The sequence below is a fragment of the Anolis carolinensis genome, chromosome 5, assembly GCF_035594765.1.
Source record: "Anolis carolinensis isolate JA03-04 chromosome 5, rAnoCar3.1.pri, whole genome shotgun sequence".
NCBI classification, from domain to species: domain Eukaryota; kingdom Metazoa; phylum Chordata; class Lepidosauria; order Squamata; family Dactyloidae; genus Anolis; species Anolis carolinensis.
In genome coordinates, this window is record NC_085845.1 from 111194956 (window position 1) to 111218009 (window position 23054).

Genomic DNA, 23054 nt, shown 5'->3' on the forward strand with positions numbered 1-23054 from the left:
ATGCAAAGATATAGAAAATATACAGATAAATAAGGCCAGAGTCACAGTTAGTACGAGTGAAAATAAACCCATTTAATAATGACTGATGAAAGTCATGGCTGATTGTAATAAATATACTATAAACATGTTTACGTTGGATCCTAGCCATAGTATTAAAGGACAAACAGTATCTCAAAGTAAACAAGATCTAAGACAGACTAGTTTTTTATGTCAGGCAAAGCAAGTAATATGAATTTTCTTGGTGGTTGATAAAATCATTTGGGAAATGCGTGTTACAAGTTATCTTGATAGTCACAGCTATAAGATACTGAACTCCTCAGTTCCATTATGATTGAAAGATAAAAAGAGTCCCCTGGCAGCAGAATCAGGTTTTGTAATATTAAGTTTCAGGAAAGTCTTGCAGTCACTTTTTTCACCCACAACTTCATGGACTTTCAGAGCACTTTACCCATTTTAACAATTTCTCCCAAAATGCCACACTCCAGATGTGTTGGTTTACCATTCCTTTCAGCCCTGGCTTGTGGATGGGTGGGGGATGATAGGTTTTGATGCTTATAAGTTCTTAAGCAGTTTGAGAGTATTGGTGTGTTTATAAGAAATATAAAACCTAATTATACCTTCTTAGGGAGACCTAGAGTTTGGAAAAGTTACTTTTTTGCAATTCCTTTAAAAAAACATTATGAAACTAGGAATAAAAAAATATCTTGTCTGCGTTCTGGGTATAACTAACAATAACTCCACATTTCACTCTAACCCTACGGATGCTGCAATGGCATACAAGGTAACATGATAGAAAACTGTGAGACCTCATACACATCATTCCCATTCACTTTTGTAGAATAACAGACTAATTCTGACAGCAATTTAGTTAACATTTCTTCCCTTACAGAATCCAGGGAATAGTAATTTGAAATAGATATTGGAAATTCTCTATAGGCCTTCTGAGTATTCTTTATGGACATATTAAACATAATTTCCTGGAAAATATGGGTGGTTACTGAATCTGTTTAAAGCAGTAACATAAACACACCTTTAAAGCTAAGGTGTTTTACTGAGTGTTAGTTACGCATTTAAGTTAATTGAGAAACTGACTGGCAACCAGAGACTTCGCCAAAACTAGTTTTACAGGAAGGTTACTCTGAGGAAAGAGTGGTGGATCCTCTTTTCTTTCCCAAGCTAAACACCAAGTCATATTGTCAGCATCTGTGCTTTCTTCTTCCTTCGAGGCTGGCACATTTTGGTGTGTGTGTGTGCTTATAATTTAACAAAGTGACAAAATTTTGTACTGGGACCTACAATTACCAATCCCCAAAGGGATTGGTAATTTCCATTATCTATCAAGCAATATAACCAAATGTTAACGATCTAAGCCAAAACTGAACCCAAACTTCCTTAATAAGCGTTGACTAAGAAATCATTAAAAGAGAAATTTACCAAAGATTCTGAAGGAACAAAACATGCATTCAATAAATTTCTAACTCTTTTATGACAACAATAATAATACTATCAGTTATCAGAAGAATATCTAACTTCTGATTCAGTTCGACAGAATTCTGTAGCTGGCACATTTGATATTTATTTCAGGCATTCCCCATCCAATACACACACATTTATTTCTAAGTGCAGCTTTGTTCTCCTTGGGTTTTCAACCTAAACAAAAAGACCAAACCTTATTGTGGCTACATCATACCCATGCAGTGGATAGTGAGAGGGCACCTCCATTTCCCATTAAACACTAGGAAGGTAGATTCTTACTAGAGACGGCTCTTCTGCCTCCTGTGCTGGAGGGGTGCCGTCAGGCATTGGTGAAGGACTAGCATCATTTTCGTTGGTCACATCTCCATCTGTCAGTGCATCAAATGAAGGCAATCCATCTTCATCCACAGGGATACTGTCCAATGTCTCTGTGAGAACTGCTAGCAAGTTTGCTTCATTCTCTTCATCTATCTTCTGTGGAAACAAAGGGAAGAAAGGGAGAAAGGTAAGTCAAAAAGGGATAATATGATTACATAGCTGTGTAAAATGTAATCTGGATGAATTAATTTTTGTGAGTGAACTATCAAGTTCCAACTAACTTATATGCTTTTGGAGCAACCTATAAACATACTTTACCTGAAATTGCAACTGTTCTTATACATTTTTATTTCACCATTTCCTTACTTTCTCCCACTCTCATCTACTTAGTGCAACTTAACTGAGCTAATTAAACTGCAAGGGTCACTAAATAATATAGTTAAAAAAGTATATCAGAGGAAAGTATATGACTATTATTTCCCCCAGACACCTGACCCTGCTACTGGAATTTGGTAGCCAGTACATTACTTCTTGCTTCCATGCATTTCAAAGAGTAGCAATAAGTATTTTTTAAATTATTACTTATGACAGACTCTGTGGTTTCCTTTCTTTAAAAAAAACTGTATTCTGCAGGTTGCCTTTGAAGTTGTCCTTTTCAGTTATTTAGTTTGAGTGCTTCGTATAACTGCAGCATGCGTTTATCTAATTCAGGCTGTAATTATAAAAAGTAGATTAATTCCTAATCAGATGTGGCTGCAACATTAATTTGTACTAGATATCTTATTTCAGTACCCAGGACTTGTTTGTGTCAAATCAAATATATTTAATATCTTTGCATTCCTCAATGCAATACATTCCAATTATCATACATATATTTGGAAGGCAGAAAAATAAAAGCACTTATTATATTTTGGAGATTTGTCGCAGCAATTATTAATGACTTAGGGCTAGGGAAACTCCCTGTGGAGTCCATGCAAAGACTGTGTTGGCTGCCAAATACAATTCTCAGAATGAGAACGAAAAGGGGAGTAGTCCCCATATTCTTAGCAGATGTCAATGCTACTCAGAAATGTAGCAGTGTAATGCTACTCAAGAATAAACAAGAGGTGATTCTCAAAGCACAGAGGAAACCTGAAAACATAGGATTCTCAACAGAAATTAGTCAGGATTGTTCTGAACTGAACTAATTTTTATTCAATTAAATCTACCTTTAACAAACAAACAAGTTGTTAAGGAAGATATTGAACACATATACTATTAAATAATGTATGATAATTTTGTTATTTAATGGCCAAACCTCAAAAGATTAAATGTGCACTGCCCTAATCATATCAAAACTGTACCCCTTGGCATTTCACTATTGTTGTGTTTACCAGCTATCAACAAAGATTTAAGAAATCAAAGAGACTTATGAAAGCCTCACTGCATTCTTTCAATTAACGCTTAACAAAGTTATATTTTTCTCCTCCCCATTCTGTTCTTAATCTATATCCTCCCTTGTTTGTTGCATAAACATGGTCAATATGGGAAAAACCCAGAAAACACAATTAAGTAATTCAATTAATAACAAGAAATCCAGAACTTTCCATTCTTCACTATATTTTGTATATTGGCTGGAACAAAATGTACAAGTAGTTCTATCGCATGCACACTGTATGCAAGTTACATTAAATAAGGTGTGGGATATGGGATATGTGTGAGCATGATTCTGCTCATGAACCATATAGGGATTTTCCATCAGTTTCCAATCTGGCATTTTACAGATATGGCATACCTTCTCCCATCCTCCGGAGATACTGTAACAAATATGTTAGCTTTGAATTATGGGGATTGCAGTCTGGCACACTTTCAAGGCTCTATGTACACAGATGTTCCAGTCTGTGTACATAGAGTTTATAAGCAGACTATTGCATTTATCAATTCTTTTTTATCTGAACTGGTACATTTGCCACTATTTCCAGTGGCATTCATTACAGTAAAAGTACTTGGAAGAGGCTTCCATCCATTGCCAAAACCTCCAGCAGTGTTGCAAGCAATGGATAAGTAGGACTGCTTGGGATACAAGAATTTAGTCAAAAAATGACATGTGAAACAAAGTTGGAGGTCCCTCTCCCCAAGTTAACAACCTGAAATTTTCCAAGGAATGCAAAAAGAGCTAACAAATGTTTTGTCAAATTTCACAGCTAAAACTTTCCATATTTTATCAGGTTTCATTTGATGGCAAAAATAAAATCTCAAGCGCCTCATGAAACATCTGATGGATTTCAACAGATGCAGAAAGATTTCTGCTAAGAAATAGTTCAAGAGGGTTGAGTTTATTCTCATCCCTTTTGAAGTTAAACAGGCTGATGCCTGGTTAGTACTTGGATGGGAGACTACCAGTGAATACTAGATGCTGTAAGACAGTGGTTTCCAACTTTTGGTCCTTCGGTTCTTTTGAACTTCAACTCTCAGAAATCCTAGTCAGCTTACCAGCTTTTGGGAATTGTGGGAGCTGAAGTCCAAAACAATTGGAGGACCAAAGTGGGAACCACTGCTGTAAGCTAAATTTCAAAGGAAACTACTGGCAACCCCCTCTCTGAATATTCCTTGCCCAAAAAAAACCCCTATGAAATTAATGGAGTCACCATAAATCAACAGGCAACTTAAAGGCATACAAGCACAACTACTGGGTTATAGCCATTGGCCTAAGTACAATCAATATCCCAAACTGGACTAGAACCATTGAATGGGCACAATATATGAAAGTGCTGACTTACCAAGTGCTTACTGAATCAGATGTTTTGCTCTAGATAGGATTATCAATTAGATTCATATCTCCTAAAATAAATAATTATAACCTCGGCCAACATAGAGCTTTCTAATTATTTTGGAGGAAATCTTCCATAATTGTTGAACACTGGCCAAACTGGATGGATTCACAAAAGTTGTAGCTCAACCCATGAGGGTGCTACACTGCAGAAAGCTGCTTTGGATTATTTCTATTCTATGCATATCTCCCTATCCTGTACATCAGGGAAGGAGTGCTCTTTTGTGTGCCATTGCTTTCTGAAGCAACTCATGAGAGGCCTTTCTCTGTGCTCTATTGCTGACACTCCCAGACTAGAAAAACATATATACAGACATACATACATAAATGCCACAGCCCAACAAACTCTTTCATTAACACTTTCCACAATTTTCTTCCACTAGCACTCTTTGGCACATGTATCTGTGTCCTGATTTCACTCAGTTGCTTACCAAACCCGCCCCCAGATTTTCCCCTTTAAAAAACCCTCTCCTCTTCTGAAGCCATGTGTACTCTTTGATCATAAGTACTCTTGTGGAGGCCTTGGCATTTGCTCTTCCACAACGCTTAGCATTTATACTTTAAAACAGACACTGAAACACACTGACACTCAAAATCACACTCTGGAGTGGGCACTGGTCTACCTCATCACAGCGATTTCAATTAGTTTTTTCTGCAAGTTTCAAACAATCAAACACCCCTCAGAGATAAGCAAAGGATGTGACAAAGAAGACTCTGTTAAAACAATTAATGTCACTTTCCATTATTACTCCAGTCCCAATTTACAGAGCAAATAAATCAAAGTCACAACAGACGATGGCACACTAGCCAGCCAACACATGTCTGTTCACAAGTGACATGGCAGTGGAAATGCATTAACATAGTGAAAGACATCGGGCGATAGCCTTTGTGCAGCTTAACCATGTGCCTGCTTCCAAGTGCTCTTTTGCAAAGGAACATTTTTATTAGTTAACATAGCAAGAGCAGAACTGAAAAAAGACAAAAGGGAAAATACACCCCCCTTTCTTTGAGCAACAAGATGTTTGAGATGCAGGGAAAAGTTCCTTTAGGTGAAAGAACATTTGAGACATTTGGTGATGATAATTTTCAGGGGCAGAGTCGCCAATGTCTACACTTCTGCTAAGGACAGGAAAACGAGTCCTTGAGGACTTCGAGGAACAGACGGTCTTAAGCAGGTAACACTGCCTGCTTTGTGGCACACTCCCATAGATCAACCCTATCAATATGTCTAGAATTGATCCGACTCAGAATGCCTTCAAATTTAGAATTGCACCACATAAGCAAAATCTATTGTTAAAAAAAATTGGCAGGAAGATGGGCCAACAGGGCCCTGTGCTTAAGCACACTTAAGCACAGAGGTAAATCTGGCACTGCCCCTCCCCCTCTCCTCTGTTGCCTGGCTGCTTTTTTGCATCCATATCCACATAGCCAGTTCCCTTCCTGGGTACATTTCCCTTAGCAGCTTATCTGGGTTTCCCCCTCATTTTACTGATAGAAGCAGCTGCCAATGAAGCTCCTACTCTGCAGGGGGGAGCCTTTTGTGACCCCAACACTGAGATAAGGGGACCCCATATGGGGTCAAGGCCCACAGTGTAAGAATCTCTGATCTAAAATACAGAACAGGAGACTGGGATGGAGAGGAGGTGGAGCATGCTACTATGTGGTGGTGGAGCATTACACCTATGTAGGCTTAGTTACAATACTGCCTGGAGACTGGGGATTTAGGGATGTAACTAAAATGTCACATAAAATGTTTTGAGAAAAGATTTGACAGAAGGGAGAAAGAATCACCAAAGATGTCAATATTTTCAACCTGACAACCTCCAGAAATGCAAGGCTACAGCTCACATTATTCCTAGCCAGAGTTTAGGAAAAGACGAAGCTGAAGGAGGCTGAGGAGGATGTCCTGGCAGGTACAACACATAATGAAAAAAGGGTAGAGTCACTTAAGAAAGGGGTGGAGTCGCTTAAGGGCAATGGTTAAAACTGTATCTGGTCTCTCTCAAAATATAATCTTCTCCCATTTCAGCAAACTGCCTGACACTCCAGTTTCTATCTAAACTCCTGAGTTGTGTGTGTGCATGTGTGTGTTATGAAAATCAGTAGCTGCAACTACAGACTTCAGGTTGTTAAGCAAAAAGCTTTGGCTAATCAACTAAATAAAAGCCTTGAGAGAAGGTCATTTTGCAAAGTCCTTCCCTCCCGCCCAAACATAGTGCAATATTCTAACAGATCACTCTTAGGATAATGTTCATTAAAGTGTCGACTCCCTGCTTTGTGCTCATAGTATGTGCCTGGGTGTTGACAGCACAGGGAGAAAGCCCTGCTGCAGCCAAAAGCTGTAAATTTCACTATTCCAGCATTGCCTCTTATGAGGCTCATCTTCCACTGGGGACATTCCAGCAATTATATGGGATAGCCTCATCCTGAAGAAGACTGAATAGATCCAGACAGGTGCTGAACAGGAGGTCAATAAGCAAGAAGAACACACTCAGCACCTCGCTGAAATGATCCCATAAATTTTGCATTTGGATAGCACTGAGGAGGTATTCTAACTTTCCATATGAAAATAAAGAATTGCTAAATGCTCATGTAGCAAAGCACAGTCGGAACTCTCATTATAAAATTACTGGAATAACCCATAATAAAATAATGCTTCATATAGTATTTCAAAAATTGGATTCTATGGATTGACACACTGCCCAAATTTTGTAATAGTCTTGCCACTCTAAGGATGGGAAATCTCCATTTCCAAGTGACTTTTCTGAATTCCACCTGCAATTTTCTTTCCAAGCTTTCTCACATCCCACTGTAAAATTTTGTCTTCTTCCTATGCTGATATTTATGTATACCTTAAACATCTTTTTTTGTAATTTGTGCATTTATTAGTGCAATTCACATACATTATGTAACATTTCCCCATTGACTACAGTGTATTTCTGTATTTTTTCTAACAAAAGTATGTAATTTACTCAGACACATGTTAAAATATGAACACTGTCTGTTGTACACTTCACTTCTTGCAAATGCACTTTAAGCCTCACAAATGTGCAAATGTATGAGCCAAAGTGTGTATTTTCTCACAATAATCCTTGGGAAAATACTATTTTGCTGAGGTTGTCAATTCCTAAACAAATATATAACTCTACACACATTTCTGATACAGAACAGAAGAAAGTAATTTTATTAACAAAGTCAGCATTACTTCTATAACTGATAAGAACCTCAAATTGGAGCCAGTTATACTTTTTTTTCAAGAACCGAGTAGGCACCTTTTGCAAAATGGACAGCATTTTGCTCTCTAAATACTAATAGCAAGAGCATATTCCTAAACCTCATCTGAGGTTTGAAAGCACCCCTAAAGCCAGAAAATGGGCAATAGTACCCACCCTGAGCTTTAGCTAGGCAGTATTTCACATTTTGTCCCAAAATAAAAGGAAATTTCCCGAAATGCTGATGATAGAGATGCTGAGGATCCTTGGGTGATCATATCTAGCTTGCATTTTCCACACCTGGTATAGGTCATGTTGTTGAAGACATTTTTGGTTAAGTATACAGTATTTATTAATGTTCATTCACTTTCCATCCAGCATCAGTTTGCCAACCAATTTTCCTTTCTGCAGGTTAACTGAAGCAAACTCAAAATATGAAATAAAATAAAACAAAACAATTCATGATTTAACTTTTTTTGTGGATCCCTCAGAAATAATGATATGAATGAATGTATTTCCTTGTCTGTGTCAGAATTGTTTGGAAATACACATGCACAAATCCTGAACAATTAAAAAAAACTGCCCAAGACCCAAATCTAAACAATGGTAATAAAACTGTGTCTATACAAGAAATAAGTTAGAGCAGAGCAGGGTCAGCCAAACATGTTCCTCTGATAATATCACAATGATACTAAGTGAAACGACAATACAGTAGAGTCTCACTTATCCAACATAAACGGGCCGGCAGAACGTTGGATAAGCAAATATGTTGGACAATAAGGAGAGATTAAGGAAAAGCCTATTAAACATCAAATTAGATTGTGATTTTACGAATTAAGCACCAAAACATCATGTTATACAACAAATTTGACAGAAAAAGTAGTTCAATACGCAGTAATGCTATGTAGTAATTACTGTATTTACAAATTTAGCACCAAAATATCACGATGTATTGAAACATTGACTACAAAAATGCATTAGATAATCCAGAACGTTGGATAAGTGAGTGTTGGATAAGTGAGACTCTACTGAAATTTTCAAAAGCACTTCCTAGGGCAGGAATGGGCAACTTGTGGCCTGTCAGATAATACTATACTGCAGCTTCCACTAGCTTGTTTCATTTGTTATACTAGAACTAATGGCAACTACATCTGGAGAGCCCAACACAACTCATGCCTAAATTTCATCTAGAGATTATGGCAAACCTCAACTGTGTATGTGGGAAAATCTTTGCTTTCAGTGGCTTGCATTTATTTGAAAAAAATAGGACAGCAACCCTGACATATTATCAAACACCTGTGTAAATGGTAGCCACTCAAATTCATGAAACAAGACATTTAAAAATAAAACCTTTTCACTTCTTCCAGATAATGCTTTGTTTTGAGCAAGGATGAACAGCACAGCCTTGTGTATTTTTGTAATATGCCAATTTTTCCATCCATCCACTGAATTTTGGTGGCAAAAATGCAGCACTTCCTTTTTAAAATATACATGGAGAGCAGTGCTTTAAAGAGAAACTCTTTTTCTTAAAGCCCCCCAAAGGGATAATCATGGTGGGGGCAAAGCAACCTCCTTACTGCCTATCAGGCCTATGATTGGTTTATGGTGCACAGTTAAGCTGTTTTGGCATTAAGAATTTGAGACTGTGATAGAAACCCAAAACCTTGCATGTTTTATTGCTTCTAATGAGTTGTTGCAGTTCAGAAGTTTCCATTACAGCCTGACAATTAAGTTTCTAATAAACTGGGGAGCTGCTAATTGACTTATTTGCTTCAAAAATACAGTACCTTACTAGCAACCTGTAGCAATACATTTTACATCCTTTGACCAAAAATCATTCAAGGCTCTTGCAAGCTACTAAATGATTAGATTTCATTTGTGTAAACTGCCTGTCTTTCCCCCACTCTGACACAAAAGCTTTGGCTTTGATCACAGAGAATGAAAAAGAGAATGAGCTATCAAACTCTTGACTGTGTTAACAAAACACAAACGATAAGGTACTGTTGTGCCGGTTCCAGTGCAACTGTCGCAGACCATATATAATTTTAACCACAAAAATGCAGTCAATTTGATTGAAAACCTTAAAGGTCGCTCTACCCAATTTATAGGTAACATTGAACACAGTGTTGAGAAAACACCTGAGAGCAAATGATTTTATCAGTGCTTCAGGCTTCAACATTTACTGACGACATGAGATCATATGCTGATTACTAAATAAATGCACCAACTGCGCTTTGCACACAAGGGATGGTTAACCATTTGATAGTGGCAAAAGCACGTAAAACTCATTTTTTAAATGGCAAGACATGTTGTCTGCCAATTTCTTTTCCAGTTTCTGCACATGACAGCACACAAAATAAATAGGGATTTATTTTTTTGGCCAGGTCTAACTTGCAAAGAAGAATTTTCATGGCACAGCTGTCCATATGGAAAGTGTGCGGAATGTATCACTAGGACTGGCCTCTAGCTCCAGCAAACATCCAGTCAGAGGTGGACAACGTGTGGCACTCAACTCAAACCAACCCTAACCAGCACAACCAAAATGTTATGAGAAGAGCCTTGAGACGCACCAGATACAGAACTGCAAATGACCACCTCTGATCTAAGGAAAGTATCGATGCAGGCATGCCATTCGCACAGGAACAGTGCTCTTTAGCAAGCAAAGGCCATCTTAAGAGTCACTGTAGTTAGAAGTACCTTCTTTGCTGCCGTTACTCTGGATATTGTTGAATGTTTATTCCTGAATTAATATGCATAGTCAGTTACTAAATAACTGACTGCATTTTTTTTATTATAAGCTATCTTGAGCAGTTTTGTGAAAACTGAGTGTTTGGCTTGGATCCCATCTTAAATCTGAGCTGAATGCTACAAATATTTGTGTGCATGAGCATGAATTTATATGTGTGCCTTAAAGTCACCTGTGAACTTGTGGCGACCCCATGGATTTCATAGGTTTTTCTTAGGTAAGGAATACTTCACGGTGATTTTACCAGTTCCTTCTTCCAAAATATAGCCTATAACACATGGTATTCATTGGTGGTCTTCCCTCTAAGTAACTAGAACTGACCCTGTGCAGATCACATGGGATATAATGCCTTTCTACCTTCCTGCCCCATGTCTCATATAACATTAAAAAGGAATGGGTCTCTAGCAACTTTCCAGACAATGTTGGATTGCAAGTCATACAACCCTTTCAACATAAACTATGGGATGGGATAATGGGAGTTTCAGTCTTGCAACTTCTATACAGTCACAAGTTGCTCATCTTTGACATATATCTTTCTACAGGAAAACGAAAGAAATATTGGCCTTTTGGAATTTTGGCAGTAAATGGCAACCAAGACATGGCAATCAATAAGCTCATCAACTTCTGCTCATTCCCACAAGTGGAGGAATGCACAATCATAGAAGAATTTCAAGTAGTCATGTAGGGTTTCTGCAAAAAAAAAAAATGGATCTGAAAAATGTATAATGGTATCTTATCCAGCATGTTTATGTGGAAATTATTTCACTGGAAATTTGTGACAAAATAATGAGAATAGAATATATTTTCTCTATATTTATCCAAAAAAAAAATGACTACACTTGAAAATACAGTTCTCTTTTCTTTATGTCACATAACTAAAAAGATCCTTAATATATATATCTTATATCAACAGTTTTAAGATTCTTTTGCTGAGGCATGACTGTAGTACCTTGAACTTCACCCACTCTACATTATTTGTCAGTTAAGAGCCCCTGGTGGTACAGTGGGTTAAACCTGTCATAGTTTGCAAAGGCACTATGCTGTGTGTGTTAACTGGAAAATGAAGTGCATGAAGCTGATTGGCTGAGCCTGCAAAGATCTGGGGATTGAATTGGTACTGTTTCTGTTCTGCTGCTGCAGAACCAGTTTGGACAAGTTTTTCAATGCTGACTGAGTACTGCTGATGAAGAGAAGCAGTGTACTCCGAGAGGCCTTGCTATTTTGAGGCCTGTTTGCTGCTGAGAAAAGAGGGGGAAGAACCAGGGCTGTATTCTTCTCTGAAGCAGATTTGTTGACTGAGAAAAGACTAGTTATGACTGTAGACTTCTGTAAGTGATCTGACGGACCATTGTAAATACTATTTTTTATCTCTTGGAATTAGTAAAGTTCCTGTATTTTTGTTCTGCAATTCTGAGTGGCATGTTATTGTTCTGCAGGTGACTCTGGATCACAGGCACACGGAAGAGCTTCTGTTTATCATCATTAATCCGTAATAAAACCCTTGTGCCAGCAGAACTGATGATTTGAAGGTTGGGTTGCTGACCTGAAGGTTGCAGGTTTGAATCGGGGAGAGCATGGATGAGCTCCCTCTGTCAGCTCCAGCTTCATGCAGGGACATGGGAGAAGCCTCCCACAAGGATGGTAAAAACATCAAAACCATTTGGGCAATGTCCTTGCACACCGCCAATTCTCTCACACAAGAAGTGACTTGCAGTTTCTCAAGTCACTTCTGATACGAAAAAAACCCCTGTAAGTTCCATTTCAACCTGAGAAAAATATCTAAATGTTGAACTAATTGAACATTCTATTTCAAGACAACAGCCCAGGTATCAAGTTGGTGGTGGTGGGGAGGCATTGGTGATTGATATACACATACACATCTGTGACTGCATGAAAATGAGGAAGCATAGCAAATGTGGGCCAGTTTAACATTTAGTAGCATTTATCCACCTATCCAAAAAAAAAAAAATATCTTGGGGAGGATTAGGGTGCTGGGAGGGGAGGGTTGAAATCCTGCCCCATTCCCAGCCATGCTTGAAACCAGTTTCAGTATAGCTGGACTTTGAGGGTGCTGTCCCAGGTTGGCAGCACCCTGTGCAGTCAATAATGCAGCTTCAAACCAGTATTTTTCATACTGGTTGGAGCTACATTATACGGCAGTATAGAACTGCCCGGAGAAATTGCAACATGATGTATTTTGGTTTGATCTTTGCAAACATTCATTTGGCCATCAAACCTCCTGTAATGGGTCAGTGAGCATTTATCAGATCCTGATGCCTAGTTTCTATAGTCATCACCTAGAAACAACTCCAATATAATACAATAATCTAAAAATGCCTTGTGGAAATGGGTTGATATATTTAATTAGAAGGTGACTGCAATAATTCACATATACTCCACAGGGGTTTGCATTTTTAAATTCTTTTATTTCAAGTTTTACAATAATTTATAGCACATATTTATTCAGGAGGAAACATATTGTTGTGTGTCTTCAAGTTATTTCCAGCTATGTCAACCCTAAGACAAACCTATCACAGGGTTCTTTTTGGCAAGATTTATGTAGAAGTAGTTTTCGTTTGCCCTCATCTGAGGATGAGAGAGAGCATGATTGAAAAATAATTTTACCCAACAATAAGCAAACACTTTTATTTGCAGAAATTGAAGAACCATCTCCAATAATCCATTGTTATTCCAAAGTCTATGCAATTGCACAGCCACACGGACTGACCAACTCTTTCTCCCTTAAACACAGTCTTCCTTTTTTACATGGAATTCTTCAATAACACTTTCCACACTGTTACAGAATTCTAAGAAGCAACAGACATTCCGAGTGTGTGCCTGCCTGCCTTCCTTCCTTCAATCCTTCCATCCATCTTTCCTTCACTGTAAAAACTCATAACATTTATTCACACTTTTGTATATCCCGTGAAGACATCATGGACCCCTAGAGGTCCACAGGCCACAGTTAAGAACCACTAAGTTAGATTCTGGCTCATACTCACAGTACTTCATGGAATTCAAGAACCTGCCAATAACCAGTTACCAACAAAGGCAATTTATTCAAATATTTTAAATAAATAAATAAATAAATAAATGGTATCTGTGCAGCTCATCCTGAGGCAAAAATAGTAAGTAACCAGAACTGGAGCAGATAATTGCAATATAGCTCAATCATATATGGTGATATCTGATTAAAACCCAGAACTAGTAATGGGAAAACAACCAACCAACTAGATAAGATAAGCAATTTATTTTATCCAAGAGAACAGAAACAACAGCTATGGAAAACTGGTGTTTACGAAATAATTCTGAACTTAACGTTTACTTATAGTGGTCACCTTTTAAAGCTTTACCTCCTATCTTCACTAAATAAAATACATTCACATCCAATCTGCTGCAAGCAGTCCAGAAGACATATGGCCAGTTCTGCAGCAAAGGTTCTGTTTTCAGCCATTAATCCAGCACAAGAAGAACCGTATGTTACTATGTAGTTTTCTGGAAATTCCAAGTGTTTAAGACATGTGGACAGCTGGATCAGGCTGGATCTGCTCTTTCACCATCCAGAAGCAGCTGCCTGGCAGAGTCTTGCCAGCAATGCTGCTTCCAGTGATCATATGGCTGAGCACCCTGTTATGATCTAAGTAGAAATGGTGTCACCAGCAAGGATCTCCTGGGTAGTTGCGTCTACTGGCAAAACAGCAGTGGTGGCCCCCAGAAGGGCAAGGGACTAGTGCTCATGCACTGCTGGCCTGGCTGGCTGTTTAAACTGCAAAAAGGCTTTAGGGAGTCTCCATGGTGTAAGTGTTGCAGCTCCAGAGTATTTTGCCTGGTGTAAATGAAGCCTTAGAGAACATTAGTTAAAAAAACTTTTTAAAAAGCCTCTTCCATATTTTGTTTTCTCCACAGCAGGTCTAATTCTCTTTGCCAAGAAGGGATGGTTGTCTTACATGAAAATGTGATAAACGTGATTTATAGGGTATTACTGTAATGGTCTTACTTCATATATTGGTGGAATGAAGGGGCACTCATTTCAGTGTTTCTGAATGTAATTCAACTGCAGTTGTTTTCGTAATAAATCCTGTAGTATACTGGCAAGTACCTGAGTGGCTTGAATCACTGCACAATTCAGCTGCCCGATTTCTGAGAGAAAAGTGTAATAAAACTGTATTGAAATAAACTAATAATAGTTTCCAATTCAGATGCTAAATTAGCCATAGGGTCAACAGATGGTGTTACAGAAGTCACTAGTCTTTCAGCTATAATCTCGCCTTTGAAAGCACGATAACAAAATTGGCCTACCCTACAAGGCTCTTTTAAAGTTTATCGATATCAATGAACATTAATATCAGGGAAGATATATGCTAGTATTATTACTATTATACAGTGTATGTCAATGCTGCAGGATAGCTTTTTCCTCTTTAGATTCTGGTATTTTGCCATGTTTCCTTCCTCGTAGACTTGTCAGCTTCATGCCTTCCTCAGCCAGGAAACTAAAATAGAAATGAGGAATGGACTGCACAGATATCATCATCACATGCCTTCAAGTTATTGTATACTTCTGTGTGTGTGCAAGTCTCAATTTTGTGTGGAAGAAAAGCTGGAAAGCATTTACTTCCTAATTTATCTATCTATTTAAAAATAAATGTAGTAAACCTAATCCCAAAAACCCAGCATGGATAGCATCCTACATACATGTTCAGTTCACACATATTCCCCTTAGTTTAGTCCATTATGTATTCCAGACATACATCATAGATCACAGCAGTATGTATAAGGCTCTAGATAGGGTTACTAAAATAGAAAAAAATTGTTGCCTTCTAGCTATTTAAAAAAAATATCTCCCAAACAAATGATTAGAAGACTCAAGCAACTCCTCCAGCTTAGGAAATAGCAGAGCAGAGAGGCCTATTATTAGAGAAGTGTACAGTAAGCGGCTAAGAGGAAGATGAGATTCAGGAAGTTCATGGTCCAATTAACCCGCTACGTAACCTTAGAGCTGGTGAGGGGAACCTTTGACTCAACAGATGTTTTCAACTACAGCTCCCATAATCTTTTCCATTGGCCATGCTGGCTGGAGCCTCTATGTTTTAAAACACCGCAGAATAAAAGTCTACCAAATCTCTCTGAAACTGAGGCCCAATAAAATAAGCAAAAACAAAGCAGTCTTTTAAAAGGCAAGAAAAAAATAATAAAAGCCTGACCAAAACAATATAGCTTTTGGTTTCACAGCACAAGCTCAGCATGGATGGATAATGATAACACTGTGCTTCCTAAAAGGGTTGCTGTAAGGATTCAAGAGATTCATTCTTTGAATGAATGGAGGTGACATATAAGTGTTTAATATTATTTTATGCATGTACACAAAACTAATTGAAAGCCCTCAAAGAAACAGATCTGTAAACTAAAGTGAGCAATCCCATTGATTTAGATCCTTTAGCTGCTCATTATGACTATTTATACAATTCCTCCGTTTCCTTGCTTGTATCATGACTGTTGAATTTATCATCTTGTTGGCACGTAAATAAGTGTGTACAACAAACATCAAACCTGCAAAGTATGTGGCCCACCAAGACAAACGAAGTCTACCCCCCAGAGAAGTACCCAATTCTTCTGCCTCTGACTGTGATAGTGAGAAGGAGAAGGGATTGGCAGATACAGTGTTCCCTCACTTATCGCGGGGGTTATGTTCCAGGACCACCCACAATAGGTGAAAATCCGTGAAGTAGGGACACTATATTTATTTTAATATTTATACATTATTTTAGTAGTTATAGACTATTTTAAGTCTTTATCAACCAATTGTGTGTTGATAAATCGACTTCTCCTCCTGTTACCGCTTGGGCTTCTTTTCTTTCCCTTCGGCTTCGCCTTCCTCCCTTCCTTAGGCTGTAAATTGTAATTTTTTATGATTTATAATATTCTTTTAGAGTTTATTGAAAAACCACAAAACAGCGAATCTGCGAAAAGTTTTCCGTGAAATAGTGAAGGAACACTGTATTTGGAACATCCATTGCTTTGTGTTGTCAAAGGCTTTCATGGCCAGAATCACTGGGTTGCTATGAGTTTGCTGGGCTCAATGATGTTTCACCTACACCTATAGCAGGCATCCTCAGAGGTTATGAGGTATCTCACTACCTCTGAGGATGCCTGCCATAGATGTGGCCGAAACATGAGGAGAAAATGCTTCTGGAACATGGCCATACAGCTCAGAAAACTCATAGCAACCCATCCATTGCTTTGCTGGTCTGTCACAAGTATTGAAGGCCTGGTAGTACAAGCAGGAGGCTGAGGATTATAAATAGCAAAACGTGTAAAAGTATACAGAACAATCTACAAAGTTCTCACTTAGCAAGTGAGTACTACAGCAAGGTATCTCATTTCTCTGAAATGTGTTAGCCTTCGCAGTCACGGTTGATGAAATGAGCTTCACTCTAGCCCAAAGAGCTTTGCTCATTTGCTCCCGAGGCTCTTATATAGTGACAACAGGACTGTAGTGCTTGATGTAGCGGCACAGTGTTAGGAGACATGGCAGAGCCACATTCCTTGCATTCAAAGATTACATTTACGGACAAAACTGAACCGACTGCTCATTCTCTGATAGCCTTTTAAAAACAGAGTGACATTTGCTCACCACCGCTCAATGTGAAAGAAGCATGTGAACGTTTATTTTCAGCCTCAGTACCTACAGAGACGGAAGGTTTTAGAGCAGTGGTGAACGTGACTATAAAATGTTCTTTTGAATTCCTAAAATTAAAGTGCTATGAATTTCAATGTATAGTATAGCCTTATTTAACCACAACCTTTAATTTTTCTTCCTAGTAATAAAACTGAATGCGATACAGTTCTCCACTCCCACCCTATGGCTCTAGGAAATGTTCTGTCGCTTCAGAACTTACAGACATGGTTGAAACCACTTGTTGCTAAAGAAAGCAATATGGTAACATTTATTTAACAAAGGCCATTTTCTGATACAATAGCACTAGCAAGGTGGCAGTGCTCAACTATCCAGTTCAAACCTTGAAGCAGAGAAGGAAAGAATAGCCACCATTATCTGTTTCCAGGTTTCTTGAGAGATGGGAAACACCATCAGGAAGAACAATGACAAGTAAAAATATAGTGAAATGGAAAAAGGAAAAGTATGGTATATAATATAGTTTAAAGTAACTAATTTATGAGTTGGCTGGTTATTGCCTCTTCACCTATTGTAACACGTAAAATGATGTTTTGGTCTGGTGACAGAGGAGATCTTCAGTGGTCAAATTAGGAAAGTCTGGCTTAAATCCTTACATGACAAAGAACCCTACATTCCAAAGTGGAGCTGGAAGATTGCAAATATGATGATCCAGAGCCATGTGGAAGGTATTCTGATGCAGGGCTTCTGCTTTTCATGGTATCTTGTTAGAAAGTGTGTTCGTGTTAGCTCTCACTGTTCCTCTTGAAGAGGTCCTGGAGAAGTTTAACACTGTGTCAAAACGTCTTTAGTTTTCCATTAGGGATGTGAAAATCTGTCCGTCTGATTATCATTACATTTCTCAGAATCCCAATGACATTCTCATTGACTCCTGGTTTCACATCAGTTTGCAAGACTGTTTCTTTCTTTCTGCACAGAAATGTAGATACTGCATTTTTTTCAATTCTAAGTTGTACTCCCCCCTTTACCAATATGTCTAACAATTGGGTGTATCTTAGAATCACAGGTGTATCTTTTATATCGTTGGTGGGGGTGGTACTGAAATTAGGTTAAATCTTACAATCGATGGTGTCTTTCAATTGAAGAAATACCCCGCAAGGTCTAACTGCCATTCTGGAGCAGAATGAAGAAGGCGGGGCCAGGAAGACATCTTTCCACCATGTCTCCTGTATCAATTTAATGATATAATAATATATAATAATATTATACTATAATAATATTATAATATATTGTATATACATGTAATATTAATAATAATATTATGATGTAATACAATGTAATAATAATTATAATTCACTATTATAATTGTATATTTATATTACATGCAATATTACTAATAATATTGCAATATAGTTGTATAATATAATATATTGTATGTATATATACTTTGTAAACCGCCCTGAGTCCCCTTCGGGGTGAGAAGGGCGGAATATAAATGTTGCTAATAAATAAATAAATAAATAAATTAGTTTTGATGCATTTCCTCTCTATTTCTTATATGAACTAAAAACATGTTTAGGTGAATTAACACATACAGTGTAGTTATGTACACTTCTAAAATGGAAAAATGGTGTGCATGTATGTGTGTGTGTGGGGGGGGAGGCATAATTTTATAATCCCAAAAGTATCACAAATTTTGGATTTCCAGTTATTGCATCACATTTCATTGTTTGTCTCATGAAATGCAAAATGAGTATTTCAGTATGGAAATGTGGAGCCAACCAATTTCTTACCCATTTCCATTCTCCTTAGCCAATCTTATCAGAACCCATTCTTTATTCATATCAATAAGCTTCCTAGAGTTGAAATATACAAAGTAGGAAACAACTACTAGTTCATCTCAAAAAAAGAACATGAAGTTACATACTAAATATTAAAAGCAAAATAGATGGCAAGTCAGGACTAAAGGAGTGACCAGTATTTGCAGTTTACATTGATAATAAAACATTGCTTTGTAAATTCTTCAGGGAACTCGTTCACACTACAATCTCCTAAAAACACCAATTGAGCCTTGCTCAGAATGAGGCAGCTGCCTCAAGCAGCAACATGGTTTTCACACCCTAAGCTAATCTATTGTCCCATTTCACTGTTGAAGAAACTTAGTCTGATCAGCATTTCCATGTGGCAAGGTAAGTAGTGCTATCCAATTGTTTCCCTACGGCAGACGAAATTATTGGGCAAGCCTTAGCAGTGTTTGATCCATACAGACATGTTTTCCAGAAACCAAAGCAGACTTTCCTAAAGCTTGCTGGCTCATCAATATATTCAGTTTGTAGCAGCAAATAATGAGATCTCACAAATAACAAGGATAGAGTTTGTGTATCATCTAAAGCACAACGAGTGTTTTTCTATTGGATTCACTGTTTGCAATCAATGTCAAGAAATCAAATAAGTGAGGAAATAAGCATATGTGCAAATGTGAATTACACATAAGAAACAGACCATTTCCAGGTGAAACACAAAATCATCCTCTCAGTGGTCCAAAAACGAGAGGATAATAGACAAACTAAATCTCTGGAACTAAATCTGGTCCCATGCCCTGCCAAATTTGTGATGAAGTTAACATAATTAATACATAAAATAGCAAGACAGAACAACGGGTGAAATGCAGTTAAAACCTAAATGCCAGAGGAGATTCTGGAGGACTACCCTATAAACTCATGTATAAATCCAGAAATTTTAGTTTTAAAAAGCCATCCGAAAAACCTAGGTTGACTTATTCATGAGTCAATCTGAGTACTATATATTTCTTGAAAAATGGCAAAAGGCAAGAAGTTAGTCCAGGCCTGGGAAAACTTCGGCCGTCCAGGTGTTTTGGACTTCAACTCCCATAATCCCTAACAGCCTACTGGCTTTGAGTTAGTCCATCCTTGGAGAATGCAAAACAAACACTGACCTCCTTTACTTTCTCTGCTGTGGCGCTGCTGCTTGCGTTTCTGGATGCCGGGGTGGAGAAATGGCAACAGACTCCTGAGGTGGCACTGGTGCTTTCCCTTCTCTATTAATGTCCCTCGAAATATTCACAAGTCATATAAAATTAATAATGTTGATCCGCAAACCTGTCTTCAACTAATACACGAGGTCAAGAGGTATTTGTATCCCCTTCCAAATTTTGGAGTAAAATCTTTGCAAATCCTGCATATCTCCCAGAGCCATGTGGGCTTCCAACAAAGCAATGAAGGAAAACTGGCTGTCTGCTGTGCTAAATATTATTATTATTATTATTATTATTATTATTATTATTATTAATAATAATAATAATAATAATAATAATTTTATTTCTTACCCACTTCTTCCTCAAGGCTTGAGGTGGATGCTTATGAATTACTCATGGACTACCTCTTCAGGTTGCCTCTGGGGGATCATACAGGTACACTGTGGTCCTTCTTGGTATCAAATAACTTGAAAACTATGATAATTTGCTAGGTGAGGTATATTATAGAACTGTTATTATAGAGAATAGCATTTGGGGAAGGGCCAGAGTTATGTCACTTTGTCTCAAAAGAGAATCATATGATGGTTTTCAATTTAAAACAGAGCATTCAGGGTAGCTCTATCTCTATGCCAAATGCTTGGGAGAAAAAATTTCCCTCTATCACAAAATATCTACATAACTCGATAAGAGCAATTTAAACAGCAGAGATTTGGTTTCATTATCTGTAAAGTAATGATGTTTCCCTGCAACCCCCCACCACATTATACCAGGTCTATAAAAATCTTATATTTTTATTTATGTATATCTTCCATTTCAAAACTGTGGATCTTGACATTTTGGTCTTTTACTACACCTAATACTGGGATGTTTGGGATGGGGAATCTCTTATTACAAAGATAGGCTGAAACATTTTCACCACAAATGATTTGTTTCAGCTATCTCTCTTCCTCATGTAAGACGGAAATCAGACAGCTTATTGGCTTAGCTTGTTAGGCCAGGTTAAAGGGATGCATAGCTGAAAAAGCTCTTACAGAAGCTTATTCATGGGCTAAAAATAGCAAGCACTAGAGAATTATCTTAAATACTACCAAACTTGTTCTGTGCTGTGAATGCAGATAACTGTAATATGTTTCCTTTTTGGGAAGTTTTCGGAGCTTTTTAAAGCATGCCTGCTGTAGTGGTCTGTTTAATTAGTTTCTAATTCTGCTTGCCATGCCATCTATTCCTACCGGTCCCTCGGAATAGGGATCTACCTATGAATCCCTTCTTATTTAACGCCGGTCCTTCGGTTTAGTATCCTAATGAGCCTCTGAACTTTCAAGCAGTCAGATTCACTAGGCAAGACCCTTTGTAATTTGAAAATTCAACATTCTTCAGACTACAGCGATGAACAAAGCTAAAAAATAAAGATATCATTTCATTTCTCCTCTCAATTTCCTTCTTGCAACCTCACAATGGGAGACCAGAATCATACTCATGCTGTTTTCCAAGGACATGGATGGCCAAACCCAAATCAAAACCTGACAGCTGCATGGTCCGCTACCAGATGTACAAGGTCAGCACAGAGACTAGGGCTCTCCAAGTCCTTGTCTTGGAGCTTCACAATGCCAATCAAACCCTGTTCCCCTCTATACCAGGAAAGATATCTAAGGGCCCAAAACAGATTCCACAGAAACTCATTAATCTACTAATCCCAGTTGCAGGCTTGGAGGTTATCAGTTCATGCTCCACAGTTTCTCACACTATTGTGTCTCAAACAGTACTTTCTATTGGGGATTCTAAAAATAATTAGCTAAAACTCACCACCCCGTATGGGAGTGTATTTTCATGGAACAAAGCATTTTCAAAGGGAAAAACCCATAAGTCTTAAAATATTAACACTCATCAAACATCTATGATAGATCGATACTGCATGGTAGGAGTGGGTCAGGTTTCGTTGTCCTTTCATAACAATGGTATGTGGTTAGAGAGGATCTAGGGATTTTATCAATTCTTATTTTGGAAAATTCATTATCTTCCTAGCACACATAAGATGAACTAAACCCAAAATATATGTATAGCTTAATAGAACATGTAATGTCTGATCTACACATGCACCAGAATGGAGATGATAGAATGAGGGGTACCAATTTATCTTGCAGACAAAATTGTCTGCTTTTATTACATTACGCACACCTCTCTGTAAATAGAAAACCAGCATAGAGACAGTTTCTACTAATAGGAAACTTGTGACTATAAGGAACTTTTTATCCAAGAAAGGAGATTTAAAAATAATATTTTGAAGTCTTAAGTGACATAGTCCACCAAGTTTGACAAAGTATTTTTCCTGCTACATTGGCCCATTTAGAATGCATTTTTTTAAGATCTTGAGACAGGAAAACCCAATCAACTGTCTAAAATCTTGATCTGTTTAACTCGTATGGCAGAAAATTTAAGTTATTAATACAGAGAAGGTAGGTAGAATTTAACAGTTTAACATCTCTTCTGCTACCACATCACCTTTCAATGCCTCTAGATAAAGTAGCACACCCAATTTTCATTGGCAGTCATGGCACATGAGCAAATCAAGAATCTTGTCTTTACAAGCTGCTTCCATCTATTCTTTCTCTTTCTCTGGAGCTTTTGTGACTTAAAACACAAAGGCAATACTACAGTGATTACTAAGATCTCAGTATCTTGTGGATCCCTATTCAAACATGTATTTCATCACATGGCACAAATGCATAGCAGATACCTTTTAAATATTTTTGATGGTGCTGTATCCAGAGGTATTGGATACAGTATCTGTTGGAAACAACAACCGTCTTCAAGCCTTCTCTAGTAATGTTTATATATGATCCTGTTACTTACTGTTTCCCATATGTATG

General features: G+C 37.8%; 1 protein-coding gene and 1 long non-coding RNA gene across 6 annotated transcripts in view; one reads left to right on the plus strand and one right to left on the minus strand.

Moving 5' to 3' along the window:
• Nucleotides 1-23054, minus strand: part of ppargc1a (PPARG coactivator 1 alpha) — a 752174-nt gene that overhangs the window by 49896 nt on the left and 679224 nt on the right. For 4 of the 5 annotated variants that reach the window (XM_062982166.1, XM_008111282.3, XM_003221345.4 and 1 more), the window contains one exon: nt 1756-1950. In XM_062982166.1, coding sequence (XP_062838236.1) covers nt 1756-1950 — 195 coding nt within the window. Of the gene's footprint in view, nt 1-1690; nt 1951-23054 lie in introns of those variants that run through there. The other variant, XM_062982167.1, reaches the window with a different exon arrangement.
• On the plus strand, nt 1882-11969 carry LOC134299406 (uncharacterized). The gene is made up of 2 exons (XR_010006605.1): nt 1882-1981; nt 10200-11969. It is a non-coding gene; the product is annotated as an uncharacterized LOC134299406 (long non-coding RNA).